Source organism: Typopeltis vanoorti, chromosome 24, assembly GCF_054136105.1.
Source record: "Typopeltis vanoorti isolate ZY-2024b chromosome 24, IOZ_Tvanoo_1.0, whole genome shotgun sequence".
NCBI lineage: Eukaryota > Metazoa > Arthropoda > Arachnida > Uropygi > Thelyphonidae > Typopeltis > Typopeltis vanoorti.
Genome location: NC_143572.1, coordinates 7,651,985 through 7,667,075, shown reverse-complemented (window position 1 = coordinate 7,667,075; position 15,091 = coordinate 7,651,985). Strand labels below are relative to the sequence as shown.

At 35.6% G+C, this 15,091-nt stretch overlaps 1 protein-coding gene across 2 annotated transcripts in view; it reads right to left on the bottom strand.

Annotated features, from left to right (window-relative positions):
• The window catches only part of SppL (signal peptide peptidase-like protein), a 391,868-nt gene that overhangs the window by 142,116 nt on the left and 234,661 nt on the right, over positions 1 to 15,091 (bottom strand). For both annotated transcript variants that reach the window (XM_090413421.1, XM_090413422.1), the window contains one exon: positions 10,295 to 10,407. In XM_090413421.1, coding sequence (XP_090269547.1) covers positions 10,295 to 10,407 — 113 coding nt within the window. The remainder of the gene's footprint in view (positions 1 to 10,294; positions 10,408 to 15,091) is intronic.

Below are 15,091 nucleotides of genomic sequence, written 5' to 3'. Positions count from 1 at the left end.
CAGGGAACCGGGGCAAACAATGAAAAGTCAGCTACTGCAACAAGCCCCAACTCAACATTGGAAAGAAGAACAATAAATCCAACATCAGAAGAACTGAAGATAGGGGGCCATCAATATAAGGAGTATTAATGGAAAGAAGACTGAACTTGCAGAAGAATTGGAAAAGTACCAAGTGAACATAATTGGCACTACTGAGACAAAGGAGACAAAAACAGATGAGATCTTACTAAATAATAGAGGGTGTTATTTTCAAGCAATAATGATCAAGGAAAGCTAAGAGTAGCGATAGCATTCGAAGCCAAACATGAAGATAAACGTCTTGATTAGAAGGCAGTTTCAAGTAGGCAAACCTCAAAATGGGGATATGACAATGAAACTTATTTGTTAATTAAGAGGGGAGATGTTAAATCCCGCTTTATTTTATAGCCGGGTACGAAAGCCTGTTCACTTAAAACCTTGATATTCCAGGTCTACCTACTCACTGATGAGACCTCAAAAAAGGTTGAAACCGGTCTGGGTAGTGACCTCTTCTCATAATGTAAAACCATATATATATATATATATACATCTCTTAGGAGCTGGGTTTTACATTGTGAAAGAATATTAAAGTTAGTGAGGGAGCTTGCTCCACCTTTGCATGGAGTTGCCCTGGTGTTGTACTATCCAAGTGATCATTTACACTTGGTTCCGTCAATAGTTTTTTCGGCACTGAAACACTATAGACGTCGATGGATTTCGACCCGGGTTTCGAACCGGCTATAAAATAAAACAGGATTTAACATCTCCCTCTTAATTAACAAATTCGCCGGTAAAATAGCCTTTCGGCTTATTATCTTTGTAGTTAACAATATTTAACAATATATAGTACACCACTTCGGCAATTCAATAGTAGAGGTATGTAAGTTTCTGTTCAATTAAAACCTTGATATTCCAGGTCTACCTACTCACTGATGAGACCTCAAAAAAGGTTGAAACCGGTCTGGGTAGTGACCTCTTCTCATAATGTAAAACCATATATATATACATCTCTTAGGAGCTTGGTTTTACATTACGAAAGAATATTAAAGTTAGTGAGGGAGCTTGCTCCACCTTTGCATGGAGTTTCCCTGGTGTTGTACTATCCAAGTGATCATTTACACTTGGTTCCGCCGATAGTTTTTTCGGCATTGAAACGTTATGGATGTCGATGGATTTCGACCCAAGTTTCGTACCCGGCTATAAAATAAAACGGGATTTAACATCTCCCTCTTAATTAACAAATTTGCCGGTAAAATAGCCTTTCAGCTTATTATCTTTGTAGAAACTTATTTGTCTTTATTGGTCCCACAGAAAATGCTTCCAAGGAAGAAGTAGAGGAATTTTGAGTCATTAAAACAGGCAGCTGGCACACACACACACACACACACACACACACATATATATATATATATATATATATATATATATATATATAACATCCCAGATAGCCATGCTGCAGTTATTCAATATTGGCGTTCACGTGAACTTGCACGCACAATTGCAACAAACAATGGCACGCCAGTTGGAACAACTTGAAAAATACAACGTTTTTATGTATCGATTATGTGAGGCAATTTGTACCTGTAATTTCCAGTTTGTTTATTTAAATAATTCAATGTTTATTAGTATTCCTTTCCTTTATAAATACCTGAAGAAGGCTGCTATATGCCGAAACTAGTAGTATTTATCATTAAAATCTTTATATGTTATCTCGGTCTTGGAGTCATTAAATCTATTTTTTGAAATATATATATATATATATATATATATATATATATATATATATATAAATAAAAGGGAACAAGTGGTCTTTGTTGGAGATCTGAACAGCAAAGTAGGAGATGAATCCCACTAGGCATATAGGAACATTTTGGGAAAATTTTGAGAAAAGGACAAAGCTAATAATAATGGTAAGTATTTACTGGAATTCTGCTCAGGACACTGAGCAGAAGTCATTACTAACACTATATTTCAAAGTAAAGATGTGGACAAGTTTACATGGAGAGAAACACAAGAAATAAGAAGAGCCTCCTTGATTACATCATTGTTGATAGTGATATCATAAGGCTAGTTCATGATACACGAGTGTACAGAGTATCTGAAATTGGAAGTGACCATTACTTTGCACTAGGGAGAGAAAAATGAATATCACATTAAAAAGAACAGTATGTAAGAAAGTTTTAAGAAGAATTAAAGTTGAGCAGCTTTACAAGTAAATTGTAGACTTGGCTATATAATCATTATTGGAAAAAAAGAATGAAAGAAATTTAAAACAAAAACCAAACCTTGGAGTCTAGGTGGCAAAAAAATGAAAGAAATTTAAAACAAAAACCAAACCTTGGAGTCTAGGTGGCAAACTCTGAAGAAGACATTGATTGATTCAACTAGGGAGGTATATGTGGTGAAGTTGTCTGCAAGGATAGAAAAATAAGAACAACATGGCAGACACAAGAAGTTAAAGAAGCAGTCCAGGAAAAGAAGAAAGCATACTAAAAGTACCTAGCAATTAAGTCAGCAGATGCCCTAAAAGAATACAGAGAAAAATGTAAGAGAGATAAGCTATATGTAAATGTAGCTAAACAAAATCATGGAAAGACTTCAGTAAGAATACAGAAAATAATTATCAGGAAGGTAGCAAAATGTTCTCCATCTTGAAAATAGGAAATTTTCAAGAGGAATGCAAAGAGGAGTACATACCAATACCTCAGGCAGAAAAAGCTGTTAAAAATTTCAAATGTTGAGTAGATGATATTCGACTGGAAATGCTCTAGTATGGAAGTATAAAAGTTTTGCAGTGGTTACTCTGCATAATTCAGAGGGTCTGGTCAGAAGGTTGAATTCCCAATGATTAGAGTAGAGCTCTCATAGTATTATGAGATCTATTAAAAAAGGATATAACACTGGATGTGAGAATTACAGAGGTATATCTCTACTGAGTGTTGCGGATAAGATTTATGCAAGCATACGTAAAAAGAGGCTGAGAAAGATTGTGGAAGAGAAGTTTGGTGAAGAACAAAATGGATTCAGGTCAAATAAAGGCCAAGATGGCAGAAAAGAGACCCATAGAAAGATGAAGGTCTAGGTGGATTTGTTCGGTCAGAAGTGCCTTAGAAACGCGAAATGTTAGATGTGACAACATTGGAATGCTCACAAATAATAGATTGATTTGAAGGAAAATTGTTGATAGGAGAATAATAATCATGTAGTGCTATCATAGTAACATGAACCTTGGGGGTACATAACAGAAAATTAATGATGAAGGGATAATCTTCGTGAACCAATAAAGGATAAGTTATAGAAAAGGGAAACATATGACCTAGTAAATGAAGTTTCTAGGATAAAGGACGGTGCATTTTGGTATATGGTATGTAGAAAAGAAAGAATCAATAGTGAGTGAGAGGAACAATTAGAGTATGTGATCTGTGAACAAGTTTAAGATGTGTGAGTGAGAATATGTTAAGTGTCCCCAACAACTGGTGACTGGGCTATCTGAAAATATCCAGTGAATAAATAATAACAACTCAAAGCTATTTCTGTAACTTTTTAGGCAGGAAATGAATTTCATAGTGTGGACCACCACCCAGCTTACTGGAGAAGTGAAGTGGTAAAATAAATTCTATATTTGGTATCTAAAGCACAACTTTCAGATAAAACTTCTGAAAGTTATAAAACAGTAATACTAAAGAGAATAAGAATAACTCCTGGGTGTTCTGTGTAGTGAATATAAACACCCCCCCCCCACACACACACAGAAATGGTTACAAAATGAATAGTACACGAATGGCACATATATGAATTAACAAAAAAAATCAGTAATCATGAATGTGGAGAACCGACCAGGGCTTCTGACCTAATGTCCAATCCTCACCTTCTCGTGGTGCACCCTGTGGGACATCTACCTGGATACTGAACGAATGAGGAAGGGCTGGAAATTTGGGATTTAGCCGACCAAATTGTAATTCTTATTGGCATAAACCAAATTACAAAATGATGGTACAACATGACAAAATTTCATGCCGGCTGGGGAATCGGCTGGTTAAACAAGCCATCCGTTGTTTTCACCAGGGAACCAGGGTAAACAGTGAAAAGTCAGCTACTCGAACAAATCTGAAAACACATCCCAACTGAATATCACCAGAGTTAAACATCAGTATTATCAATATAAGAAGCCTGAATGGAAAAGAAATGGAGCTAGCCAAGATTTTAGATAAGTACCAGATGATAGATAAGTGACTGAAACAAAAAAGACAAAAACTGGCGAGATGTTTTTCTGAGCAATAAACACAAAATGTTATATTCAGGCAATGACAATCAAGGAAAAGAAGGAGTAGCCATAGTATTCAACACAAAATATGAGGCTAATATTCTTGAATGGCAGGCAGTCTCAAGTAGAGTGATGTAGGCAAATATCAGAATGGAGAACTGGACAATGAGACTTATTTGTGCCTATGGTCCCACAGAAGGTTCTACTAAGGTAGAAGTGGAGGACTTTTCTGAGGATTTAGAGAAAGCATCTGACACAATAAAAAAGAAACGTTGGTCCTTGTTGGGGATCTAAATAGCAGGGTAGGAAATGATTGTCAGACATACAAAAATATTTTGGGAAAATTTGGAGAAAAGAGCAAAGCTAATAATAATGGCAAATATCTGTTGGATTTCTGCTCAGGACATGGACTGGTTATTACTAACACCATGTTCCAACATAAAAATGTGTCACAATGAGAGAAGAGGCAAGGAATAAGAAAAGTCTCATTGACTATGTTATTGTTGATAGTGATGTTTTCTCCCTGGTGCAGGACACAAGAGTGTACAGAGGATTTGAAATTTGAAGCAATCACTATTTAGACTTGAGCAGGATAAAATTAAATTTAATATTCAAAAGAATAACATGTAAGAAAGTTTTAAAGCGAATAAAAGTTGAGCAGCTCTCAGATGTGAAGTGTAGATTAAATACACAAAGATTATTGAAGAAAAAATGAAAGAGTTTGAGAACAGGAACCAAACTTTAGAGATTCAGTGGCAAGCCTTGAAGAAAACCTTGATTGATTCAGCCAGAGAGGCATGTGGTGAGGTTGTCTGCGAGGATAGAAAAATCAGAACTCCATCATGGACACAGGAAATTAAAGAGACAGTGAAGGAAAAGAAGAAAGCATATCAAAAGTTCCTGGTAAATAAGTCAGCTTGTGCTCTTAGAGAATACAGAAACAAATGTAAGAAAGTTAAACACTGTGTAAAACTAGCTAAACGAAAGTCATGGGAGGACTTTGGCAAGAACATAGAAAATAAATATCAAGAAGGTGGCAAAATATTTTGGCGGTTGTTGACAGAAATGGAGGAAAGAGTACTGTAAAAGGAGTTAGAGATGATAAAGGTGACATGAAAACGGGAGGAAAAAAATATCCTTGAAGTATGGAGTAATTACTACGAGAAATTGCAAAATGAAACAAGCAGTGATAGCACAGCAGCAAAAAATAATCAACAGGCAATACAGTCAGGAATACATACCCATACTTGAAGTAGAAAAAGCCATCAAAGGCTTAAAATATGGAAAGGCAGCAGGAGTAGATGATATTCGACCAGAAATGCTGATGTATGGTGGTATAAAAGTCTTGCAATGGCTGCACTGCATAGTTCAGATGGCCTGGACAGAGGGACAAATTCCTGGTGACTGGAGTAAAGCTCTAATAGTACCCATATATAAAAAGGGAAATAAAAATGAATGTGAGAATTACAGAGGTATTTCCCTACTGAGTGTTCCTGGCAAGATCTATGCAAGTATACTTGAGAAACGGTTGAGAAGAATTGTGGAAGAAGAGCTTGGTGAAGAACAAGCTGGATTCACGCCAAATAGAGGCTGTCAGGATCAGTTCTTCACTTCATGACAAATAGTGCAGAAATCATGGGATTATAACAAATACCTCTATTTGAGTTTTGTAGATCTGGAAAAGGCATATGATAAGGTGCCAAGAGAGAAGCTATTCAATATGCTACAGTTATATTTGTCGATGGGGCATTATATCGAGTAATACTTAGTCTTTAATTGAGTTGTAAGTCAGTAGTTAGAATTGAAGGAAGTACAAGAAGATGGTTTAATGTTAAATCTAGAGTGAGACAAGGATGTACATTATCTCCTCTGTTATTCATTATTTATATGGATCACATTATAAAGGAAAGTGGTATTAAACATGATATCAAAATTGGAGATATTAATGTCAGCTGTTTGCTTTATGCAGACGATGTTATACTTATCAATAAATCTGCTACAAGTCTGCAAGATTCCTTGACTAAATTGAATAACTGTTGTAATAGATATGGTATGAAAGTCAGCAATAAAAAGACAAAGACAATGAAAATAAGCAGAATCGTTGAAAATGTCAACTGCATTGTGAAAGGAGAACCTGAGGAACAAGTAAAACATTTCATCTACTTAGGCACGATTTTTAGTGAAGATGGTAAATTAAATATGGAAATAGACGACAGAATCAATAAAGCTGGTATGGTAGGAAGTCAACTGAATAAATTCATATGGAATAAGAGAGAAATTAGTTGGAACACTAAATTAGCTGTATATACAAGACAATGTCCAAACCAGTTTTAACTTATGGATCTGAGAGCTGGGTCAGAAGTGAAACACTTGACCAAAGACTAGAGACCACAGATATGAGAATCCTGAGAAAGATTAGAGCCATGAATAGATGGCATCAATGGCAATATCATATTAAAAATGAGGATATCAGGAAAGAACCTGATATTGTCAGCATCCAGGAATGCGTTAACAGAGCTAATCTCAGGTGCCATGGTCATTTAGACAGAATGGGCAAGGAAAGATTGTCAAAACAAGTGTTCTCTGCCAGGTTGGCAGGAAAATGACCCAGAGGAAGACCAAGATATAGGTGGATTGATAATGTACAAAGTGTCTTAGATGACAGAAATATGAGATCTGATAATATTGGAATCTTGACAAGTAACAGACTGATTTCGAGGAAAATTGTAGATAGGAAGTTAGTAATGATGTAAATTTTTCATGTAGTACTATCATATCCTGTACACCCCTTGAGGGTACATGGCAGGAATTTGATGATGATGAACTATGCAGACTGAACCAAATATATCATCATCATCATCAAATTCCTGCCATGTACCCTCAAGGGGTGTACAGGATATGACAGTACTACATGAAAAAATTACATCATTACTAACTTCCTATGCTGACAATGTCAAGTTCTTTCCTAATATCCTCATTTTTAATATGATATTGCCATTGATGCCATCTGTTCACACCTCTAATCTTTCTCAGGACTCTCATATCTGCGGTCTCTAGTCTTTGGTCAAGTGTTTTACTTCTGACCCAGCTCTCAGATCCATAAGTTAAAATTGGTTTGAACACAGTCTTGTATACAGCTAATTTAGTGTTCCAACTAATTTCTTTCTTATTCCATATGAATTTATTCAATTGACTTCCCACGATACCAGCTTTGCTGATTCTGTTGTCTATTTCTATATTTAGTTTACCATCTTCAGTAAAAATTGTGCCTAAGTAGCTGAAATGTTTTACTTGTTCCACAGGTTCTCCATTCACAACACAGTTGACATTTTCAATGATTCTGCCTATTTTCATTGTCTTTGTCTTTTTATTGCTGACCTTCATACCATATCTATTACAACAGCTATTCAATTTAGTCAGAGAATCTTGCAGACTTGTAGCGGATTTATTTAGAAGTATAACATCATCCGCATAAAGCAAAGAGCTGACATTAACATCTCCAATTTTGATATCAGGTTTAATACCACATTCCTTCATAATGTGATCCATATAGATAATGAATAACAGAGGGGATAATGTACATCCTTGTCTCACACCAGATTTAACATTAAACCATCTTCCTGTACTTCCTTCAATTCTAACTGCTGACTCACAACTCAAATAAAGACTAAGTATTGCTTGATATAATGCCCCATTGACACCATATAACTGCAGCGTATTGAATAGCTTCTCTCTTGGCACCTTGTCATATGCCTTTTCCAAATCGACAAAACTTAAATACAGATCTTTGTTATATTCCCATGCTCTCTCGACTATTTGTCGTAAAGTGAAGATCTGATCCTGACAGCCTCTATTTGGTCTGAATCCAGCTTGTTCTTCACCAAGCTTTTCTTCCACAATTCTTCTCAACCGTTTCTCAAGTATACTTGCATAGATCTTGCCAGGAACACTCAGTAGGGAAATACCTCTGTAATTCTCACATTCAGTTTTATTTCCCTTTTTATATATGGGTACTATGAGAGCTCTACTCCAATAATCGGGAATTCGTCCCTCTGTCCAGGCTTTCTGAACTATGCAGTGCAGCCACTGTAAGACTCTTATACCACCATACTTCAGCATTTCTGGTCGAATATCATCTACTCCTGCTGCCTTTCCACATTTCAAGCCTTTGATGGCTTTTTCTACTTCAAGTATGGATATGTATTCCTGACTGCATGCCTGGTCAGTGTTTTTTATCACTGTGCAGTCATCACTGCTTGTTTCATTTAGCAGTTTTTCAAAGTAATTACTCCATACTTCAAGGATATCTTTTTCTCCTGTTTTCATTTCACCTTTATCATCTGTGATTCCTTTTATAGCACTCTTTCCTCCATTCCTAAGCTTCTTCAACAACCTCCAGAATATTTTGCCACCTTCTTGATATTTATTTTCTATATTCTTGCCAAAGTCCTCCCATGACTTTTGTTTAGCTAGTTTTACACACTGTTTAGCTTTCTTACATTTGTCTCTGTTTTCTGTAAGAGTAAAAGCTGACTTATTTGCCAGGAACTTTTGATATGCTTTCTTCTTTTCCTTCACTGCCTCTTTAACTTCCTGTGTCCACCAGGGAGTTCTGATTTTTTTATCTTTGCACACAACCTCACCACATGCCTCTCTGGCAGAATCAATCAATGTTTCCTTCAGAGTTTGCCACTGAATCTCCAAGGTTTGATTCCTGTTCTCAAACTCTTTCATTTTCTTTTCAATAATATTTCTGTATTTTAGTCTACAGTTTACATCTGAGAGCTGCTCAACTTTTATTCGCTTTAAAACTTTCTTACATGTTATTCTTTTCAATATGAAATTCAATTTTATCCTGCTCAAGACTAAATAGTGATCACTTCCAATTTCAAATCCTCTGTACACTCTGGTGTCCTGCACCAGGGAGAAAACATCACTATCAACAATAACATAGTCAATGAGACTTTTCTTATTCCTAGCCTCTTCTCTCCATGTGAATTTGTGCACATTTTTATGTTGGAACATGGTGTTAGTAATAACCAGTCCATGTCCTGAGCAGAAATCCAACAGATATTTGCCATTATTATTAGCTTTGCTCTTTTCTCCAAATTTTCCCAAAATATTTTTGTATATCTCACAATCATTTCCTACTCTACTATTTAGATCCCCAACAAGGACCAACTTTTCCTTTTTCATTGTGTCAGTTGCTTTTTCTAAAGCCTCAAAAAATTCCTCCACTTCTACCTTAGTAGAACCTTCTGTGGGACCATAGGCACAAATAAGTCTCATTGTCCAGTTCCCCATTCTCATATTTGCCCACATTACTCTACTTGAGACTGACTGCCATTCAAGAAGATTAGCCTCGTATTTTGTGTTGAATACTATGGCTACTCCTTCTTTTCCTTGATTGTTATTGCCTGAATATAACATTTTGTATTTATTGCTCAGAAAGATCTCACCAGTTTTGGTCTTTTTTGTTTCAGTCACCCCTATTATGTCGATCTGGTACTTATCTAATTCCTCAGCTAGCTCCATTTCTTTGCCATTCAGGCTTCTTACGTTGATAGTACCGATCTTTAACTCTGGTGATGTTGAGTTGGGGTTTGTTTTCAGATTTGTTCCAGTAGCTGACTTTTCGCCGTTCGCCCTGGTTCCCTGGCGAAAACAACGGGGGCCTTGTTTAACCGGGCGACGCCCCAGCCGGCATGAAATTTTGCCATGTTGTACCATCATTTTTTATTTTGGTTTAACCAATAAGAATACAATTTGGTTGGCTAAATCCCAAATTGCCAGCCCATCCTCGTTCGTTCAGTATCAAAGTAGATACCCAACAGGGTGCACCACGAGAAGGTGAGGATTGGACATTAGGTCAGAAGCCCTGGTCGGTTCTCCGCATTCCTTTAAAGGCTATGTGGAGGTCTCCTCTCAGTTATACAGCTTTGACCCTTAAGCACCCCAAATATATATATATATATGTTAAATACCAAATATATATATATGTTAAATACTCACCATCCATAAGTAGCCAGTGGCCTGTTAATACCCATATACATACTATTGTTACAGAAAGGGCAAAGGAGACTAATTCTGCTGCTGTAAACCTCCCACACATGCCAAATGATATTCTGAAATGAAGACAAATTTTAAATGAAATCACTGAAATATATTTTAAGAAAAGGTCAAAATAATATTTATTTTCATATAAAAATAATGAAGAATAATAGTAAATGCATTTAAACTCCGCACAGAACGAGAACTTAGGCCAGATATTGTATTCACTTGCAAAATATTTTTCTTAATATCCCAATTTTTACACAACACAAACTCCTATAAGCTATTATCCTTTACATCCAAATAGCTTTCTTCCTTCCAATATTACTGTCTTTCAATTTTAAACTTGAAATACGGGAAGCTATTCATCATCAGAGGGGACAATGTGTAAGCAGAGTGCTATTATATGATTATGGTTATGTAACATAGGAATATGAATGAATTAGAAGCAAAAATATGACACACTTGAAAAAATAAAGTCAAGACCAAAGAAATGGAATAAAAAGGATGGTGACAATGATTTCTATGATAAAACATTCTTTAATTCAAGTGCTGTTTCCAATCAGGAGGTTCTTAGCCATGGCCCTCTACTTATTCCCATCTTAGGCATCTCTAAAGATCTGTATGGTAACTTTGCCTGTACAGTATTCAATGTTTTTCATATAGTGATGTCTTGGTTCAACTCTTCCTCTTTTTTCCAGTAAGGACCATTTTGGTCAATCCTCCACCTCTCAGTTTTTCATTTTTCTCTTCCTCATTCAGTAATTTTTTTTTGGTTTGCTCTATCAAGTAAATACTTATTTGTTCAACCTTTTCTGTCCAGCTAATTAGAATTATTCTTCTTAGTAACCACATCTCCACAGCCACTATTTTTTCTTTTCCTTTTCTTTTACAACAGTCCATGTTTCTGAAGTTTACGTTAATGAAAATGTACATAGCAAGTTGGCAGCCAAGTTCTTGCATTTATATTGACTTTTTTTTTGTTGGTATTTTTTGTGTTAAGAAATATTGTTCTGGTTATTTGTATTATTCTTATGGTTTCTTGATTACATTTTCCATCAACAGTGATAAGACTTCCCAGATATATAAATCTATCTACTTGTCTACAGAGTGGCCTTTTAAAGTTATGCAATTTTTATCCATCACTTTACTTGTAATTATCATTGCTTTTTATTTTTGTATGTTTATTTTTAGTCCAAATTTAACACATTAACTATATTTCTGTAAATCCTCTTCATTCTACACGATTAGGACTATGTTGCCTGCATATCTTACATTATTTATGTTTCTTCCACCAACTGAAATATATGCCTCCATGTGTTTGATTTCTTGCTTGACCTTTTCTAAGCAGATCCCAAACAGCAGTGGCATACGTGAAAACAATCTCCATTTTTTCTTCTTTTATTAATTTAGACTCCATAGTACAACAATCTGAAAAAAAATAATTAATTAATACAATATATTGCAGTTGGCCTAAGGGGCCTGACTTTTGGTACACCGTGTGTGTGTGTGTGTGTGTGTGTAATCATAATGGTATAATAATATTTTAATGTGGTACTCTTGCAACTAAAAAAAAAATCTTTCCCCATGTGTTCACAATTTTTTAATTTAATTACTAATTAGCACAGACAATGGTTTTAAGAAAAGGAAAATAAAATGTTTGTCACTAATATTTACTTTTAAACCTTCTATAGTGTGAATATTGTTCTTTTCCTAATGAATATAGATCTACTTTCAGGTTTCTCAAGCCAGATGTTAACAGATATACCAGTTTGTCCTAAGTAAACCAAGTTGCAAGGGACTTTATACACCCTGGGATGTGTACGAGAACAAAGGTGATCCTTAAGAGAACATATCAAGGCTTGTTAGCTGGATGTGTGGTTTGAAAGTGGCATGGAGATTGAATTATATTTGATACTATACTCAGAATATAAGGAATGGAAATAATTTTGCTATGATCTTGTATTCTTGTATGCAGCAGGAGAAGGAAAGATGGCATGCAGTATTTGGTGAATTTTAGGATTGTATCCAGCAGCTGAAAAAAAAAGTGTTATGAAGGAACCATTGTTCGGTAGCAAGGATTGTGTCATTTGCAAATACAGTAAAACTCGGTTATAACGAATTCCACGGGACCGCATATATTTGTTTGTAATAACCGTTATTCGTTATATCCAAGAAGGTCATAATTTGAGCGAATTAAAAATGTTTTCAGATTTTTCTCAGCATAGGTATATTGGGTAACATATATACATATGTGCATACATACATATAAAGAACAAAAATTTATTTTTAAAACTTCACATTTTTACATAAAAAATCATCAAGCATGCTTTGCACAAGACGCATATTTCATACGTTTGAAATTGTTCCTTATACCACTAAGATGCTTGAATGTGTCGTCTGAACTTCCAGATCGCGATTCCGTAAATCTTGTTAAAATATGTAAAGCACTTTCTGCTTCACACCAGGTAACGATTTTCTCATCATTGCTATTTTCTTCCTCAGAGTCACTACTACTATTATCTTCTTCTGGTGTATAAGAGATTTGTTTTAAGATGTCAGCGTCTGTCGGTATACCTGAAGTTGCGACGCCATTATCAATGTCTATAAAATTATCAATCTCTGCACACGTTTCAAAATAGTTCAAGTTTCGTGCTTTTAACCACGCTGATAATGGTAAGTTATCATCTTCATCTTCTTCAGATTTGCACTCGTATTCCGCAAGACCGGCTTTCTTAAAACAGTTTTGTATCGTCGACGATGACACCAAATTCCAAGCATCACTCATTAAACGTATTGCGTGAAGTACACTGATCTTCGAGTCATAAGCATAAGCATTTTCTGCAATTTTTTTCTGCATTCTATCAGTTCCAAGACTAACAGACAACGAAAATGGGATTTAAAACATCTAATTACGCCTTGATCAAGTGGTTGCAAGACAGATGTCACATTCGGTGGCAAAAAAACAAATTTTATGTTTCTTAAATTAGCCAATACAGGATGGGCAGGACAGTTGTCTATCAATAACAAAATTTTCCGGTTTTCACTGCGAAGATTTTTATCCTACTTGCGAATTTCATTTTAGAAAATTGAAGATGTCATCCAATTTCTTATTCGCTGTATAATCAATGTATAATAAAATTAGTTTAATCCTTTATCCAAGTGTGAGCAAACAAAGTTTGCGCCTGAAGTATCTTCAGGACTAGGGTAAAGTGATACAACACCAGGGCAACTCATTGCAAAGGTGGAGAAAGCTACCAACACTCCTAGCTCAGTATCTCCTATAATGCAAAACACATCTCCTTGCGGATATGTCTAATGTTATGCATTAAAGGAAGGGCCACTACCCAGACTAGTTTCGACCTTTACTGAGGTCTCTTCAGTGGGAGCCAGGCCCTAGTGGAAATACCAGGCAGAAGCATTAGCAGGTCTGTATAATCAATGGGAAGTTTCTTTATGTTTTTAAAGCATCTAGGCTTTGCTGATTTTTCAATTACAAGAAGCTTTCTTTTATCGCTACCAGTCATATTCGCACAAACTAAAACTGTGAGTCTATTTTTGATAAGTTTTTCGCCAATGCACTTTTCGTTTTTAAATTGAAAAGTTTTATAGGGCATTAAAATATAAAAAAACCCTGCTTCGTCTGCATTATAAATGTTGTTGTATCCATACCTTCGTTTGATGTCTGGCCATACATTCTTGATCCAGTCAGAAACAACATTTTTGTCAATGGACAACGCCTCGCCACTTACTTTTGCGTAGACAATATTGTTTCTGTTCTTAAAGCGATCAATCCACCCATTGTTGCATTTAAAATCGCTATAACCAAGTTGAACAGCAAATTTTTCGGCTTGACCTTTCAAAATTGGTCCACTAATAGGTAAGCCAGCGGTTCTTTGCACTTTAAACCACGAAAGAAGTTCCTCGTCAACGTCACTTTTATCTTTTAATACACTTTTTAAGTTTTTTACACTTTGATAAATTGTTTTCAAAAGCTTTCAGAGTCAACTCGCGATTCTTCCAAATTGTTGATATTGTAGATGGGGACAAACCATACTTCTTTGCTACTGTCAGATTTGATTGGCCACTACCTCCCGTATAATTTCTACTTTTTCAGAAACCGATAAAATTTTCCGTTTGACTCCCGACATTTTTCCACAACCATAGGTATGAAATGTCAGTAAAGGAACGACTAACGTGTATTATTCGTTCGTTATTCACGTGAAACGAATTCGTAATAAATATGTGCATTAATTCAAACGTAATTCAAATATACCTTCACAATTATTCGTTATAAAAGTGAATTCGCTGTGACCGTGATCGTTATAACCGAGTTCTACTGAATATATATATATATATGTTAAAGATACCAAGTTATTTTAAACCTGGTTTTTAACTTCATTTCCCAAGTAAGCAAACAGACAAATAAGTCAAGTTTGCACCTGCATGTAATGCAAGTCTAACTGACCCGTAAAGTAGTACAAGTCCAGGCAACTCGTGGTAAAGTTAGAATAAGCTCTGATCACTATTCTTAATATTTACCCTTAATGCAAAGCCCATCTCCATGAGGAGATGTATGATGCTATGCATTAAAGGCAAAGGGGCCACTACCCAGACCGGTTTCGATCTTTATTGAGGTCTCATCAGAGGGAGCCAGGCTTAGAAATACCAAGGTTAAGTAATACAGAGCTTATAAGTATTTTACCAAAACAAGTTACCAAAAGGTGCTTTGACCTTATTAAATAAAAATCTAAGGAT